Consider the following 15,594-nt stretch of genomic DNA (forward strand, 5'->3'; position numbering starts at 1 on the left):
GGATATCTTTAATAAATTTTAAGTGAAATCTTTCTACATTTGAAATATCTTTGGATGAGAGATTCTTTCACCATATTTCACTATAATAAAGAGGAACTAGGAGTGCAATAGCAGCATAATACAATATGCAAAATACGTCAGGAATACAGAGGGGAAAATGTCTATAAAAATATTCTCCTGGACAGCAAGCTAAGGCCATAGTAGTAGTTTATTTATCTATAGTGACATGTGTATTTTCACAAACATTATGTTAACAGACAGTGTAACAATAAATCAAACACCCGGCCCATCGGGCCTATATGCCACTTTAAACACAAAACTTAAATGCAGTACATAAAGAAAAAAGAAGCACAGCGTTAAGAAATAAAGGGGAAAAAAACCCCATGAAAACTTAGATACATGTTGTAAGTAAATATCTGCAGTACCAAGTTCATCAATGTTTTATGAGATAATGGGAACCCCATGAAAACATAGATACATGTTGTAAGTAAATATCTGCAGTACCAAGTTCATCAATGTTTTATGAGATAATGGGAAAAGTTGATACCGAATATCCCCAACCTTCTGTGTAATTCAAGTTCACTCAAGCCACAGCCTTTTGTGAAATCCGTGAAACGCATTCCTTCATTCTAAAAATTAAATCCGTGAAACGCATTCATCCCTCTAAAAATTAAATCCGTGAAACGCTTTCATCCCTCTAAAAATTAAATCCGTGAAACGCTTTCATCCCTCTAAAAATTAAATCCGTGAAACGCTTTCATCCCTCTAAAAATTAAATCCGTGAAACGCTTTCATCCCTCTAAAAATTAAATCCGTGAAACGCTTCCTTCATTCTAAAAATTAAATCCGTGAAACGCATTCCTTCATTCTAAAAATTAAATCCGTGAAACGCATTCCTCCCTCTAAAAATTAAATCTGTGAAACACATTCCTCCCTCTAAAAATTAAATCCGTGAAACGCATTCCTTCATTCTAAAAATTAAATCCGTGAAACGCATTCCTCCCTCTAAAAATTAAATCCGTGAAACGCATTCCTTCATTCTAAAAATTAAATCCGTGAAACGCATTCCTCCCACTAAAAATTAAATCTGTGAAACGCATTTCCCTCTAGAAAATACATCTGTGAAACGTTTTCGATTCTCTCTCCTTGTTTCATTATGTGAGAGCTCCACGTCCAACAATCTCAAATTAAAATGCAATGATCGCGGCCATTGTTTTAAAGTACATTGGTAGGCCTAATGTTTAATTATAAATACAGCATGTATTTATGAAAAATAAATAAAGAATTAGATTAATTAATTGAAAAAAAAATATGCAAACGAACATAAAAATGCATGTTTATGTTGAATAATATATGTTAGAATAAGGCAATATCAAACTGCACAATTTCAATGTTGAATATTTTTATTGATTTATGTGTGGAACAAATTTATAATTATACGTAGCGTATTTATCACTGCATGCATAATTTATAAATCATATCATAATTAAAAACTAAAATAATGATACAACGTAATGAAAGTAAAAAAAAAAAGCACACCCATAACATGTAGAACGAAAACAAAAGAAAGAAAGAAAGAAAAGATAAAAAATAGGAGACGTTGAAAATTCCGATCGGGTTCAAACACAAGTTAGATGAACTTTGAACTGTACGAACGTAAACATTCCCACTTCCGCTAGTTGTAGATAGGAAGATGTGCGAAGTTTGGCGCAGAAAATCCAGCGTGTAGCATTCAGTGTTTATAAAACGTGTGCCTGTGGAATATTCTGCTCAGTAAAAGATGGTGGCACAGAAGTGTGCATTTAATTTTCTAGGTAATGTTGACATACTTTTGCTGTTTAAGCGGGAATAGGGGGCGGCGCGGCGAGCTATCAGCTGGCGCTAGCTACTAGATATATATATAGAGGACTGATAAAAGCTGTTAGCGGGTTTATTTTTCTCGTGTTTTTTTTTTAATTGCGTATTACATTTTTCTGTAATTTATGATGTGCAGGGGTTGTATGTCCATAAACTTTAGGCTTATTAATTGATATGATCTTTTAAAATTTACTTGGGTTGGAATTTTATTTCGGGAGATGATTATATAATATTTGTGACTTCCATCTTTACTACTACTAGGCTAGTGATGAAAAATCGGAAAAATTCCATAATCGATAATCGGTCATAATTGGAAGAACTGTATCGATCAATGATTGATATAATCGGTATTTACATGTTGTTGATGATAAATGTTTATCATTTTTGGGGTTATTTCTATTTAGTTTTATGGATATGTGCAGTATACACACTAGCTGATGTCACTGAATTCCCAATTTTCAATGTGGAGTCCACTCTGACTCTCCCCCACACATGTCTCAATATAAAAGCGGGATTAACAGTCAGACGAATCTCGGATTAAATATTGAATAGTGTACAGGCGACAATCGATTATGAAAAATAGAAATGGATAATCGGAATCGAAGAACCAAAAATGATCGACAATCGATTGTCAGTGACAATCGTTTCATCACTAAATTACAGCTACTAGCTGAAGGTGTTCAGTCCACTCTGTTATTAATGGGGAGCGGGGTGGACCGAAAACCCTTGGCTTGTGAATCCTAGATGACTTGTATTATAGTGTTGACCAGCATTCCTATGACTGTATAGGTTAGGTATTCATATTTAAAAGGATTTGAACCTGGGTCCCTTGAATCTCCAGTCAGGTGCTCTATTGGTCAACTGAGCTATCTGGTCATTGGTGATTGAAGCTGGCTGACCACTACAAGAGATAGATGGGCACTCTACCTGTAAATGTCCTGTAATGCTCTGTGTTTCTGAATGATTTTTACAGTTTTTGGTAATCTGACCTACCGTATTGATGGAGCTATGGTGAGAGTGATCACAGCTACATTTGAGCGTATCCAAAAATACCCCCATGTAGTCCCCCCACCCCTGGGAAATGGGTTACATCCCATGCATTTTTAGGTCACCTGAGTCGCTCAGGTGACCTATAGGTCTGCGTCCGTCCTGGTGCGTTGTCGGTCGTCCGTTAACAACTTCTTCCCAGAAACTGCTGGGCCAATCTTGATCAAATTTGTTATTGTAGTATCTGTAGGTGAAGGAGACCAAAAATTGTTAATTTCATGACACACACACACCCCCCCCCCACCCCCCGGCCCCTCCTCCTAAGGGGTCTTAATTTGGGGGTAAAAACTGTAAAGTTGATGTATTTCTTTAAAAATCTTATTCTTTACTCCTGGGCATCTAGCAGAGACAGTGAGTGGGTAGTAAATGATGAGCAAGGAAGCTTCTACCCAAATTGTAAATTTCATGACCCCCGGGGCTGGGGTTCTTGTGCAAGGGCATGGTCATCGTGTATTGTTACATGTATATAGTGAAAATGAATTATTTCTTTAAAAATCGATCTTCTCTATACTCCTGGTCAAGTGGACCACTGAATTGATTGAATTTACTGATTTTAACAAATATTTACTGGTCAGCATTTTAGTTACTTGATATAAACAAAATAAAACTTTAAAACAGATCTGCATATTAATGTTTAATGTATGTAATTCAACAGAGAGTAAACACATAGTTTCTGATGTTGGAATTTACCTGCTTGCCAATTTCTCACTGATGCAACTGTCCACGTCCAATTCACATAACTGTGACGTCGGTGGCCTAGTGGCTAGGCTGTCAGACTCTCGACCGAAAGGTCGTAGGTTCGTGTCCTGGCCGCGGCAGGGCCTACATTGTGTCCTTTGGAAAGGCACTTTACATGAATTTCCTCACTCCACCCAAGTGTAAAAGGGGTACCTGGCTATAGACAGTGAAAGATATTGTTAGAATGTTAGTGCTCTAGTGCCTGTAAAGGCAGCTTGCACTGTATGCTTCCCAGGAAGCTGAGAAAGTCCTCGATTGATATAAGGTCTGCTGGGGTAATAATGTATTGTAAATCGCTTTGAGCAGCATACGCTGGAAAAAGCGCTATATAAAACCAATCATTAGTATTATTATTATTATTATCAGTGATACATCAATCATTATAACAAAATGTGTATTAATTGGCAGCTTCCGTACATATCTGCTTTTGATTCGAATATTACGTGGAAATATGTGAAATTCAATTCGTCTGATTTTACACTTGCAATGTCTATTTCGTTTGTGTTTCCAAATCAGAAAAGTGCTTGAATTAACTCATTTAAATACTCAGATTCAAACGTTTAGGTGATTTCCCAACAGTACTACATTTAAAAAAAACCAAAAACACATAAAGAGTTTAAAGTTTCAAATTCATTGTGTACACAATACCGGTCCTTTCGACAAGGTCACCGGACTTTAGAAATATTTACCGGTTTTGCCGGTGGGACCAGCGGATTTCAAAAACTCTGCCTGACCCAGCCTATAATAATGGAATTTCTATTTTCAATAAAAAAAAAAGAAAATGGGAAAGATCTATAGTCTAACAAAAATCATACAATATGATACTTCACGAGCACACATTTCATGTGCTATCACTGTACCCTATATGAACATCATATATATATTTCATGCACTATCACTCAAATATACATGAAAGCTTTCTGACAATTAGTGCACGAGATTCAAGTTTGTAAAATTCATGGCCCCTGGGGTAGGGTGAGGCCACAATAGGGTATCAAAGTATTACATACTAATATATAGAGAACATCTTCTCAAGAACCATTGGGCCAAAAAAGTTTACATTTACATGAAAGCTTCCTGACGTAGTACAGATTCAAGTTTTTAAAAATCATGGCCCCCAGGGGTAGGATGGGGCTACAATAGGGGATCAAAATTTTACATGAGAATATATAGATGGAAATTTTTTAGATAATGAGCCAAGGTGACTCAGGTGAGGGATGTGGCCCATGGGTCTCTTATTTGTTTTATACTGGAAGACAGTTTTTTTTGTTATGTGTATTTAAATTGTCCAGCACCTGCGAGTGCATTACATGGATAGGAACATAGTAAACATTACATCTTGATAGTAAACATTACATCCTGATAGTAAACATTACATCGAGTAGGAGGGAACGGGTTATGGCGTTTTAATCCCCTTATCAGTCTGAGAATTTAACTTTATTTGGCATAGACAATAGGTCTATGTCTTTTTGATGCGGCATAGACCTATGGCATTTGGCATAAATAGACCTGACCAAAACTCCTTGCAGGGAACACACCACATTTATCTCCCCTCAAACTTCAACCATCTATACTCATCCGTTCTGCCAGTGTTGTTTGAATTCTCATTTTCTTTCTTCTTTTTCATATAGCTTGCGTTTTTCTTGCTCTGATTCTTTTGTTTGTTTGACACTTTTTGGTTTAATGCCAGGCTTTGCGCCTTGAAAATACTTTTAACTGCGGAATCATTTACACTTCGTTTGTTGACCTTCACCTCAAAATTATTTTTGCTAAGTCGGACGTATATCATTTTGTTTTGACATTCTTGCAATATTTGAAGATTTGGGAAATAAAGAAAAATAGGATAACTCTAGTTATATTGTAGAGGAAAATTTTAATTTAAAAATCGATCCTAATAAAATTCACCAACACAGATTTTTAAGAAACCATAGACATTTAAAGACATACGAATCATACGCTGAACAGTTTGTGTAGAACACGTCATAATGCATTATCTCACACACACACGTACCATAATTATTCCTTTGTTTCTTAGAATTTGGCATAGACAATTCGGGATATCTTATTTGCACATGGCATGGCCCAACCTCATTTGGCATAGCCGCGGCCTATCGATCTACCATTAAATTCTCAGACTGCCTTTTAATCTGCGTTTTGATTAAAATGTGGAATTATTTGAATCTAATTAAAAAAAATAATCAAAATTACTGAGCAGATCAGTATCAGCAAGGTCAAAAGGTCACTTAGGTCAGGGGCTGTGTCTTGCTTCCTTTTTCTGGCATAATTTGTGTATTATTCACACATTGCACTAAGCAACAATAATTTGTTTATTATTCGCACATTGCACTAAGCAACAGTATTTTGTGTATTATTCACACATTGCACTAAGCAACAATATTTTGTTTATTATTCACACATTGCACTAAGCAACAATATTTTGTGTATTATTCACACATTGCACTAAGCAACAATAATTTGTTTATTATTCGCACATTGCACAAAGCAACAATAATTTGTTTATTATTCACACATTGCACTAAGCAACAATATTTTGTGTATTATTCGCACATTACACTAAGCAACAATATTTTGTTTATTATTCACACATTGCACTAAGCAACAATATTTTGATTAAGAATGTGAAAATTTTCACTGTCTTAAGTAGTGTGGTATTGTAGCTGACAATCTTCACTGTCTGTAAGTAGTGTGGTGTTGTAGCTGATAATCTTCACTGTCTATAAGTAATGTGGTTGTAGCTGATAATCTTCACTGTCTATAAGTAGTGTGGTATTGTAGCTGATAATCTTCACTGTCTATAAGTAGTGTGGTATTGTAGCTGATAATCTTCACTGTCTATAAGTAGTGTGGTGTTGTAGCTGATAATCTTCACTGTCTATAAGTAGTGTGGTTGTAGCTGATAATCTTCACTGTCTATAAGTAGTGTGGTTGTAGCTGATAATCTTCACTGTCTATAAGTAATGTGGTGTTGTAGCTGACAATCTTCACTGTCTATAAGTAGTGTGGTGTTGTAGCTGATAATCTTCACTGTCTATAAGTAGTGTGGTATTGTAGCTGATAATTTTCACTGTCTTTGAGTAGTGTGGTATTGGAGCTGACAATCTTCACTGTCTATAAGTAGTGTGGTATTGTAGCTGATAATCTTGACTGTCTATGAGTAGTGTGGTATTGTAGCTGATAATCTTCACTGTCTATAAGTAGTGTGGTGTTGTAGCTGACAATCTTCACTGTCTATAAGTAGTGTGGTTGTAGCTGATAATCTTCACTGTCTATAAGTAGTGTGGTATTGTAGCTGATAATCTTCACTGTCTATAAGTAGTGTGGTATTGTAGCTGACAATCTTCACTGTCTATAAGTAGTGTGGTGTTGTAGCTGATAATCTTCACTGTCTATGAGTAGTGTGGTATTGTAGCTGACAATCTTCACTGTCTATAAGTAGTGTGGTTGTAGCTGATAATCTTCACTGTCTATAAGTAGTGTGGTATTGTAGCTGATAATCTTCACTGTCTATAAGTAGTGTGGTATTGTAGCTGACAATCTTCACTGTCTATAAGTAGTGTGGTGTTGTAGCTGACAATCTTCACTGTCTATAAGTAGTGTGGTTGTAGCTGATAATCTTCACTGTCTATAAGTAGTGTGGTATTGTAGCTGATAATCTTCACTGTCTATAAGTAGTGTGGTATTGTAGCTGACAATCTTCACTGTCTATAAGTAGTGTGGTGTTGTAGCTGACAATCTTCACTGTCAATAAGTAGTGTGGTTGTAGCTGATAATCTTGACTGTCTATAAGTAGTGTGGTATTGTAGCTGATAATCTTCACTGTCTATAAGTAGTGTGGTATTGTAGCTGATAATCTTCACTGTCTATGAGTAGTGTGGTATTGTAGCTGACAATCTTCACTGTCTATAAGTAGTGTGGTATTGTAGCTGACAATTTTCACTGTCTATAAGTAATGTGGTATTGTAGCTGATAATCTTCACTGTCTATGAGTAGTGTGGTATTGTAGCTGATAATCTTCACTGTCTATGAGTAGTGTGGTATTGTAGCTGATAATTTTCACTGTCTTTGAGTAGTGTGGTATTGTAGCTGACAATCTTCACTGTCTATAAGTAGTGTGGTATTGTAGCTGATAATCTTGACTGTCTATAAGTAGTGTGGTATTGTAGCTGATAATCTTCACTGTCTATAAGTAGTGTGGTGTTGTAGCTGACAATCTTCACTGTCTATAAGTAGTGTGGTTGTAGCTGATAATCTTCACTGTCTATAAGTAGTGTGGTATTGTAGCTGATAATCTTCACTGTCTATAAGTAGTGTGGTATTGTAGCTGACAATCTTCACTGTCTATAAGTAGTGTGGTGTTGTAGCTGATAATCTTCACTGTCTATGAGTAGTGTGGTATTGTAGCTGACAATCTTCACTGTCTATAAGTAGTGTGGTTGTAGCTGATAATCTTCACTGTCTATAAGTAGTGTGGTATTGTAGCTGACAATTTTCACTGTCTATAAGTAATGTGGTATTGTAGCTGATAATCTTCACTGTCTATGAGTAGTGTGGTATTGTAGCTGATAATCTTCACTGTCTATGAGTAGTGTGGTATTGTAGCTGATAATTTTCACTGTCTTTGAGTAGTGTGGTATTGGAGCTGACAATCTTCACTGTCTATAAGTAGTGTGGTATTGTAGCTGATAATCTTGACTGTCTATGAGTAGTGTGGTATTGTAGCTGATAATCTTCACTGTCTATAAGTAGTGTGGTGTTGTAGCTGACAATCTTCACTGTCTATAAGTAGTGTGGTTGTAGCTGATAATCTTCACTGTCTATAAGTAGTGTGGTATTGTAGCTGATAATCTTCACTGTCTATAAGTAGTGTGGTATTGTAGCTGACAATCTTCACTGTCTATAAGTAGTGTGGTGTTGTAGCTGATAATCTTCACTGTCTATGAGTAGTGTGGTATTGTAGCTGACAATCTTCACTGTCTATAAGTAGTGTGGTTGTAGCTGATAATCTTCACTGTCTATAAGTAGTGTGGTATTGTAGCTGATAATCTTCACTGTCTATAAGTAGTGTGGTATTGTAGCTGACAATCTTCACTGTCTATAAGTAGTGTGGTGTTGTAGCTGACAATCTTCACTGTCTATAAGTAGTGTGGTTGTAGCTGATAATCTTCACTGTCTATAAGTAGTGTGGTATTGTAGCTGATAATCTTCACTGTCTATAAGTAGTGTGGTATTGTAGCTGACAATCTTCACTGTCTATAAGTAGTGTGGTGTTGTAGCTGACAATCTTCACTGTCAATAAGTAGTGTGGTTGTAGCTGATAATCTTGACTGTCTATAAGTAGTGTGGTATTGTAGCTGATAATCTTCACTGTCTATAAGTAGTGTGGTATTGTAGCTGATAATCTTCACTGTCTATGAGTAGTGTGGTATTGTAGCTGATAATTTTCACTGTCTTTGAGTAGTGTGGTATTGTAGATGACAATCTTCACTGTCTATAAGTAGTGTGGTATTGTAGCTGATAATCTTCACTGTCTATAAGTAGTGTGGTTGTAGCTGACAATCTTCACTGTCTATAAGTAGTGTGGTTGTAGCTGATAATCTTCACTGTCTATAAGTAGTGTGGTATTGTAGCTGATAATCTTCACTGTCTGTAAGTAGTGTGGTGTTGTAGCTGATAATCTTCACTGTCTATAAGTAGTGTGGTTGTAGCTGACAATCTTCACTGTCTATAAGTAGTGTGGTTGTAGCTGACAATCTTCACTGTCTATAAGTAGTGTGGTGTTGTAGCTGATAATCTTCACTGTCTATAAGTAGTGTGGTTGTAGCTGACAATCTTCACTGTCTATAAGTAGTGTGGTTGTAGCTGACAATCTTCACTGTCTATAAGTAGTGTGGTGTTGTAGCTGACAATCTTCACTGTCTATAAGTAGTGTGGTGTTGTAGCTGATAATCTTCACTGTCTATAAGTAGTGTGGTATTGTAGCTGAATGAGACTTACATTTTTTGCCTTTCATCAATAAATCTAGAACTGTAGTCATTAAATGCCAATCTGTCGTGTTTCATATTATTCGTCTTTATGTTGAGATACACGCTGTGAGGATTCTGGGATATGTTTTACACGCCTTTCTTGTCTGATGAGTTTTTGTATTAAACACACGACAGCGTATTGCTCTTAAACAATGATGGAAAAACTTTTTGTTCACTAAATCAATAATCTCCATGATAATAACATATATGGCAATCACGGATGTGACTGTCTATGTAATTGGTGCTTTCAATTCATATATCGTAATATACTGATGATTTCAATACATATCAGACATCTTGCTGATTTTAGTACAGTCTTCACGAAAACATTTAAAACCTGCTGGCCAGTCGGACCAGTGAACAGTCTGAATTTACAGGACCGCAGTGAAATTTACTGGCCCCCCAAAATTTTCATAGTACATGTTTATCACATACATTATGGAATGCATTGTAAAACTGTACAATTAATTTACTGAAACTATGGTTATTACTCGTATTCATATCCACCCTAAGACATCCTTTCTGTCGATACCAGAAAAACAACACTGAATGCGGTATTTTCTCTCTCTCTTCACCCGCAACAAGACTACAAATTCACATATTTTTCACAAACGAGTACACCTTAGGAAGTAGCTTTCTCTACCAACATCAAATGTAAACGATTGATTAATTCTATAAACTGTAGAAATTGCATAAAATCAGAGATAACTGCAATTGACGAAGTTCATTTTAATTGGACAATGCAATAAAGCAGCAGTTACCAGTGTGCAGTGCGATATAGAACATGGCCATTTTTGTTGTTTCAACAAGTTGTTCGTTGAATATTCCCATCATCAAGGTACAAGTGATCTTGACAATTACAGGTATAGTTATCATTCTTTACTTTAAAGAAATAAACAAACCATGATGTCAAAACACTTAGTTACTTTATGTGCTATTTATTGTTTTATTTTGATGGTAATTTAAGTAAATAAGATGTTTAGAATATCTAAATCCAAAATTATATTTATTGTGACTTACAAAAAGTCTACAAGCCCATAATTCCAGGGGCTGGTCTATGGCACCAAATGTAACAGGAAGGGAGAAAATGCAACTGACCTAACCAGGATTTGATCCCAGGCCCCCTGAATCTCTAGTCAGGTGCTCTACCCTGAATCTCTAGTCAGGTGCTCTACCAACTGAGCTATCTTTGGCCATTTGTGATCGAACCGGGATGACTGCAGCACTCATCCCTCCTTAAATTGTCTTTACCTTTGAAGACGGACTCTAGATTCGTATTGCCCTGGACACGTGCTGACCACTACACATGCAAACATAGATCTGCAATATTGATACAGATGGGATTTGACACAGATGGGGTTTGACACAGATGGGGTCATCCTGTACCCTAACAGTGCACTTTATTTTTATCGTGACATAAAGATGTTTTAGTGATAGAGCGTTTAAAATTTCAGACTATTTTTTTCATGAAATCTTCATTTTGTTTACAGGTTAATCTCACTATGTCGATGTGTACTAAAGCTGTGTGAAAGAAAAGATCCGGAACCATGGAGCAATTTTTACAAGAAACGAAAAGCTGTCTGGTAAGAACATTCTAATTGTGAATATCCTGATCATGTGTACATTCTAATCGTGAATAACCTGATCATGTGAACATTCTAATCGTGAATATTCTGATCATGTGAACATTCTAATCGTGAATATTCTGATCATGTGAGCATTCTAATCGTGAATATTCTGATCATGTGCACATTCTAATCTTAAATATTCTGATCATGTGAACATTCTAGTCGTGAATATTCTGATCATGTGAATATTGTAATTGTGAATATTCTGATCATGTGCACATTCTAATCATAAATATTCTAATCATGTGCACATTCTAATCGTGAATATTCTGATCATGTGAGCATTCTAATCGTGAATATTCTGATCATGTGCACATTCTAATCTTAAATATTCTGATCATGTGAATTAACATTCTAGTCGTGAATATTCTGATCATGTGAATATTGTAATTGTGAATATTCTGATCATGTGCACATTCTAATCATAAATATTCTGATCATGTGCACATTCTAATCGTAAATATTCTGATCATGTGAACATTCTAATTGTGAATATTCTGATCATGTGCACATTCTAATCATAAATATTCTGATCATGTGCACATTCTAATCGTGAATATTCTGATCATGTGCACATTCTAATTGTAAATATTCTGATCATGTGCACATTCTAATCGTAAATATTCTGATCATGTGCACATTCTAATCGTAAATATTCTGGTCATGTGCACATTCTAATCGTAAATATTCTGGTCATGTGCACATTCTAATCGTAAATATTCTGATCATGTTGATTGCAATATTGTGGAACGAATGTTAAGCAACACTTAATCATTAACTGCTAATTAAGAGATGATCAGCAGTCACATTAAGGCATTCACGGAGGTCGCAGGGTTAAAATCTCAATCCCAACACTACCTCAAACTTAAGATGGCTAACATAGGTAGTGACTGTGCCTTTGCTTTGTATCAGAAGTGGAAGTGACAGGTCTTTCAGATATGATGTTTCATGTGGTGGTTGGCATGATAAAGAACTCTTGCTGCTGTGGCCATAAGCGCCGCGCATCTAGGGTCAAAATTTGTGACTCTCACTTAAAGTTGTTGACGTCTGTACATGAGTGAAAAAATTCTAAATTGTACGTAAAACAAATATACAAACAAAACACAAGACTGTGAGTGTGAAAACCTGAGAGGAAAGTCAGAATTCGAATCCCGGCCACGACAGACACGAGACTGTGAGTGTGAAAACCCAAGAGGAAAGTCGGGATTCGAATCCCGGCCGCGACAGACACGAGACTGTGAGTGTGAAAACCCAAGAGGAAAGTCAGGATTCGAATCCCGGCCGCGACAGACACGAGACTGTGAGTGTGAAAACCCAAGAGGAAAGTCAGGATTCGAATCCCGGCCGCGACAGACCAAAGTCGTTAAAACAGGTAGTGACAGTTCCACCGCCAAATGCTCGGCATCGGGTGTAAATGTCCTTAAGATGACCTTGAAAATGGATGTTTGGTGTCACAGTAGGCGTGGCACGCTAAAGAACCCTCACTGTTCAATGGCCGTAAGCCCCAAGTATAGGCCTAAATTTAAAGCCCTTCACCGGTCTTGGTGACTTCTCCATATGAGTGTCTCTGATGTATAGATGTTTTATATGTGTGCAAAAATGATTTTCCTGAGAAACTGAGGATATGCTGACTGTTAGCAACAGAAAATATTCACAAACTAGATGTTTACAGTCTGTAACAGAATTAGAAATTCTGGGAACTCAGCCAGCTATATTATATATATACATGATGCTGGCAGTAAATGACTATCCATATTACTTCAGAGATATGTTCCTGTGTCTAGTTTTCATTTAAGTGGACTGAAGCGTATGTCCATCCATGGTCTACTGTACCTCAGACACAAAGCATTAATGTTGAGTGTTTACAAAGGTTATAATGTAAAACGTATACGGTAACAATTTTGATGCACCAGATGCGCATTTCGACAAATAATGTCTCTTCAGTGATGCTCAACCGAAATGTTTGAAATCCAAAATAACTATGAAGTTTTGGAGCTAAATATAGCCAAAAACAGCGTGCCAAAAAAGTGGAGCCAAATTCGTCCAAGGATAAGAGCTATGAACGAGGGAGATAATCCTTAATTTTGAAATGAATTTCTAAATTTTATAACAGCAATTAAATAGACAACTTAGATCAGCCTACTGGCTGTGGAGTCTTAGAGAGGTTTAACTCATAAACTCAGGGCACGAGTCTGTCAAGCCCAAAGTCCAGACTGTAATCCTACTATCACACCAGAAGTCCAGGCTGTGATCCTACTGTCACGCCAGAAGTCCAGACTGTAATCCTACTGTCACACCAGAAGTCCAGACTGTAATCCTACTGTCACACCAGAAGTCCAGACTGTAATCCTACTGTCACACCAGAAGTCCAGACTGTCACACCAGAAGTCCAGGCTGTGATCCTACTGTCACACCAGAAGTCCAGGCTGTGATCCTACTGTCACACCAGAAGTCCAGGCTGTGATCCTACTGTCATGCCAGAAGTCCAGACTGTCACACCAGAAGTCCAGGCTGTGATCCTACTGTCACACCAGAAGTCCAGGCTGTGATCCTACTGTCACACCAGAAGTCCAGGCTGTGATCCTACTGTCACACCAGAAGTCCAGGCTGCGATCCTACTGTCACACCAGAAGTCCAGGCTGCGATCCTACTGTCACACCAGAAGTCCAGGCTGTGATCCTACTGTCACACCAGAAGTCCAGGCTGTGATCCTACTGTCATGCCAGAAGTCCAGACTGTCACACCAGAAGTCCAGGCTGTGATCCTACTGTCACACCAGAAGTCCAGGCTGCGATCAGAACAATAGGAATTCCAGGACATGTAAGGGACTGTACAACACTGCGTTCAAGAAGTCACTGAAAACACATTTTTTTCATCAAGTTTTCCAGGACTATAGTTTCTATCAGTTCAGTCATTCGTGTTTGCTGTTTCAGTGCATTAAGATTATCTTATCTGTTTTGACTGTGTGTTTTAGTTTTCGAGTACCATTTTGTGATGTTTTATAAAAAAATTTTTTTTAAAAATGTTTTAATGTATGTATTATAACTGAGACATTATATGTTGTGTGTGTGTGTGTATTTCATTATTATTATTATTTTAAGATACCCTGAAACTGATGTTTATTCTTATCTAGCATATTTATGGTATCTTGTGTTTTCATGTTTTATATGTACAATCAGGATAGGTACAGCTACGGACTGTTTACATGTGATAACGCCTTTTATATCATTGCTTTTTAATGTTTTATTTATTTTCTATGTATAAAGTGTATAACACTCTGTTGTAAGGTATATATGCATTGTAAAGCACCTTTGAGCATGCATAGTGTATGAAAAGGGTGCCATATAAATATGGTATTATTATTAGGCCAATTCAACTTAATTGATAGATTATCATCCCCGCCCGCCCTGAATTTTTTTATTTTGCGAAACTTGCGATTTCCGGAATATTTTCATGTCCGACTCCGGTGACAATGGAGAAGCTGAAATCATCCTGTTTGTCGTAAAGTTGAGTTGTTAGTTTGTCGTTAGCACCTATGTTTAATAAAATATCTAAGTACAAAGCAGATGTAGAAAACACTGTGTTTTTTTTTAATTTACAGTTCACTGGGATATATTGAATCGACATATGAATGAAAATGATTATTGTTAATTGATAAAACGTCTATAATATATCTAATTGTCGAGTTGAAAACCAGGGCAAAAGATTTTTTCTTCTCATGTAGGTGTGGAATAAATTCTGCCTCATAAGAATCTAAAAACAGGTCAGCTAACAAAGGAGCACAATTTGTGCCCATGTGAATTCCAACTAATTGTTGAAAGACCTGATCACCACAGATGATTGATTGTATATTATTTAACGTCCCTCTCAAGCATTTTTCACTCATATGGAGACGTCACTATTTCCTGTGTCTATGATGAACTCCAGCATCTTTTTAATATTCAACTTGTGCGTAGAATTGGGGAGGGGGGAGGGGAAGTGAATGCATACAGGTGATATTGTTATTTGTGTTGATGCATCGTTTGTTTTATTACCGTAAGATGTGATTGTCATGTTTTTATTTGTAGGCGAAGAAAAATTACAACGATAAAACAATACATGTTGTTATTGGCAACGAGGCATGTGACCTTGACTCAGTGATTTCAGCCTTGACCTATGGCTACTTCCTTCACAAGGTAATCACAAAATCATTATGAACACAAAATAAATATAAAATCTCAAAGGAGAAAACAAAGTAATTATGAAATCTCAAAAGTAATCACAAAATAATTATAAAATCT

General features: G+C 36.6%; 1 protein-coding gene across 5 annotated transcripts in view; it reads left to right on the forward strand.

Moving 5' to 3' along the window:
• Positions 1–1,387: 1,387 nt before the first annotated feature.
• Positions 1,388–15,594, forward strand: part of LOC125660679 (protein prune homolog 2-like) — an 80,173-nt gene continuing 65,966 nt past the window's right edge. For 2 of the 5 annotated variants that reach the window (XR_008797752.1, XM_056146658.1), the window contains exons 1-3: positions 1,388–1,814; positions 11,177–11,269; positions 15,382–15,489. Coding sequence is in view for 4 of the 5 variants with exons in the window: in XM_056146658.1 (XP_056002633.1) it covers positions 11,234–11,269; positions 15,382–15,489 (144 nt within the window). In the remaining variant the exon portion in view is untranslated. The remainder of the gene's footprint in view (positions 1,815–11,176; positions 11,270–15,381; positions 15,490–15,594) is intronic. The other 3 variants (XM_048892398.2, XM_048892400.2, XM_048892399.2) reach the window with 2 other exon arrangements.

This window comes from Ostrea edulis, chromosome 8, assembly GCF_947568905.1.
Source record: "Ostrea edulis chromosome 8, xbOstEdul1.1, whole genome shotgun sequence".
Lineage (NCBI taxonomy): Eukaryota > Metazoa > Mollusca > Bivalvia > Ostreida > Ostreidae > Ostrea > Ostrea edulis.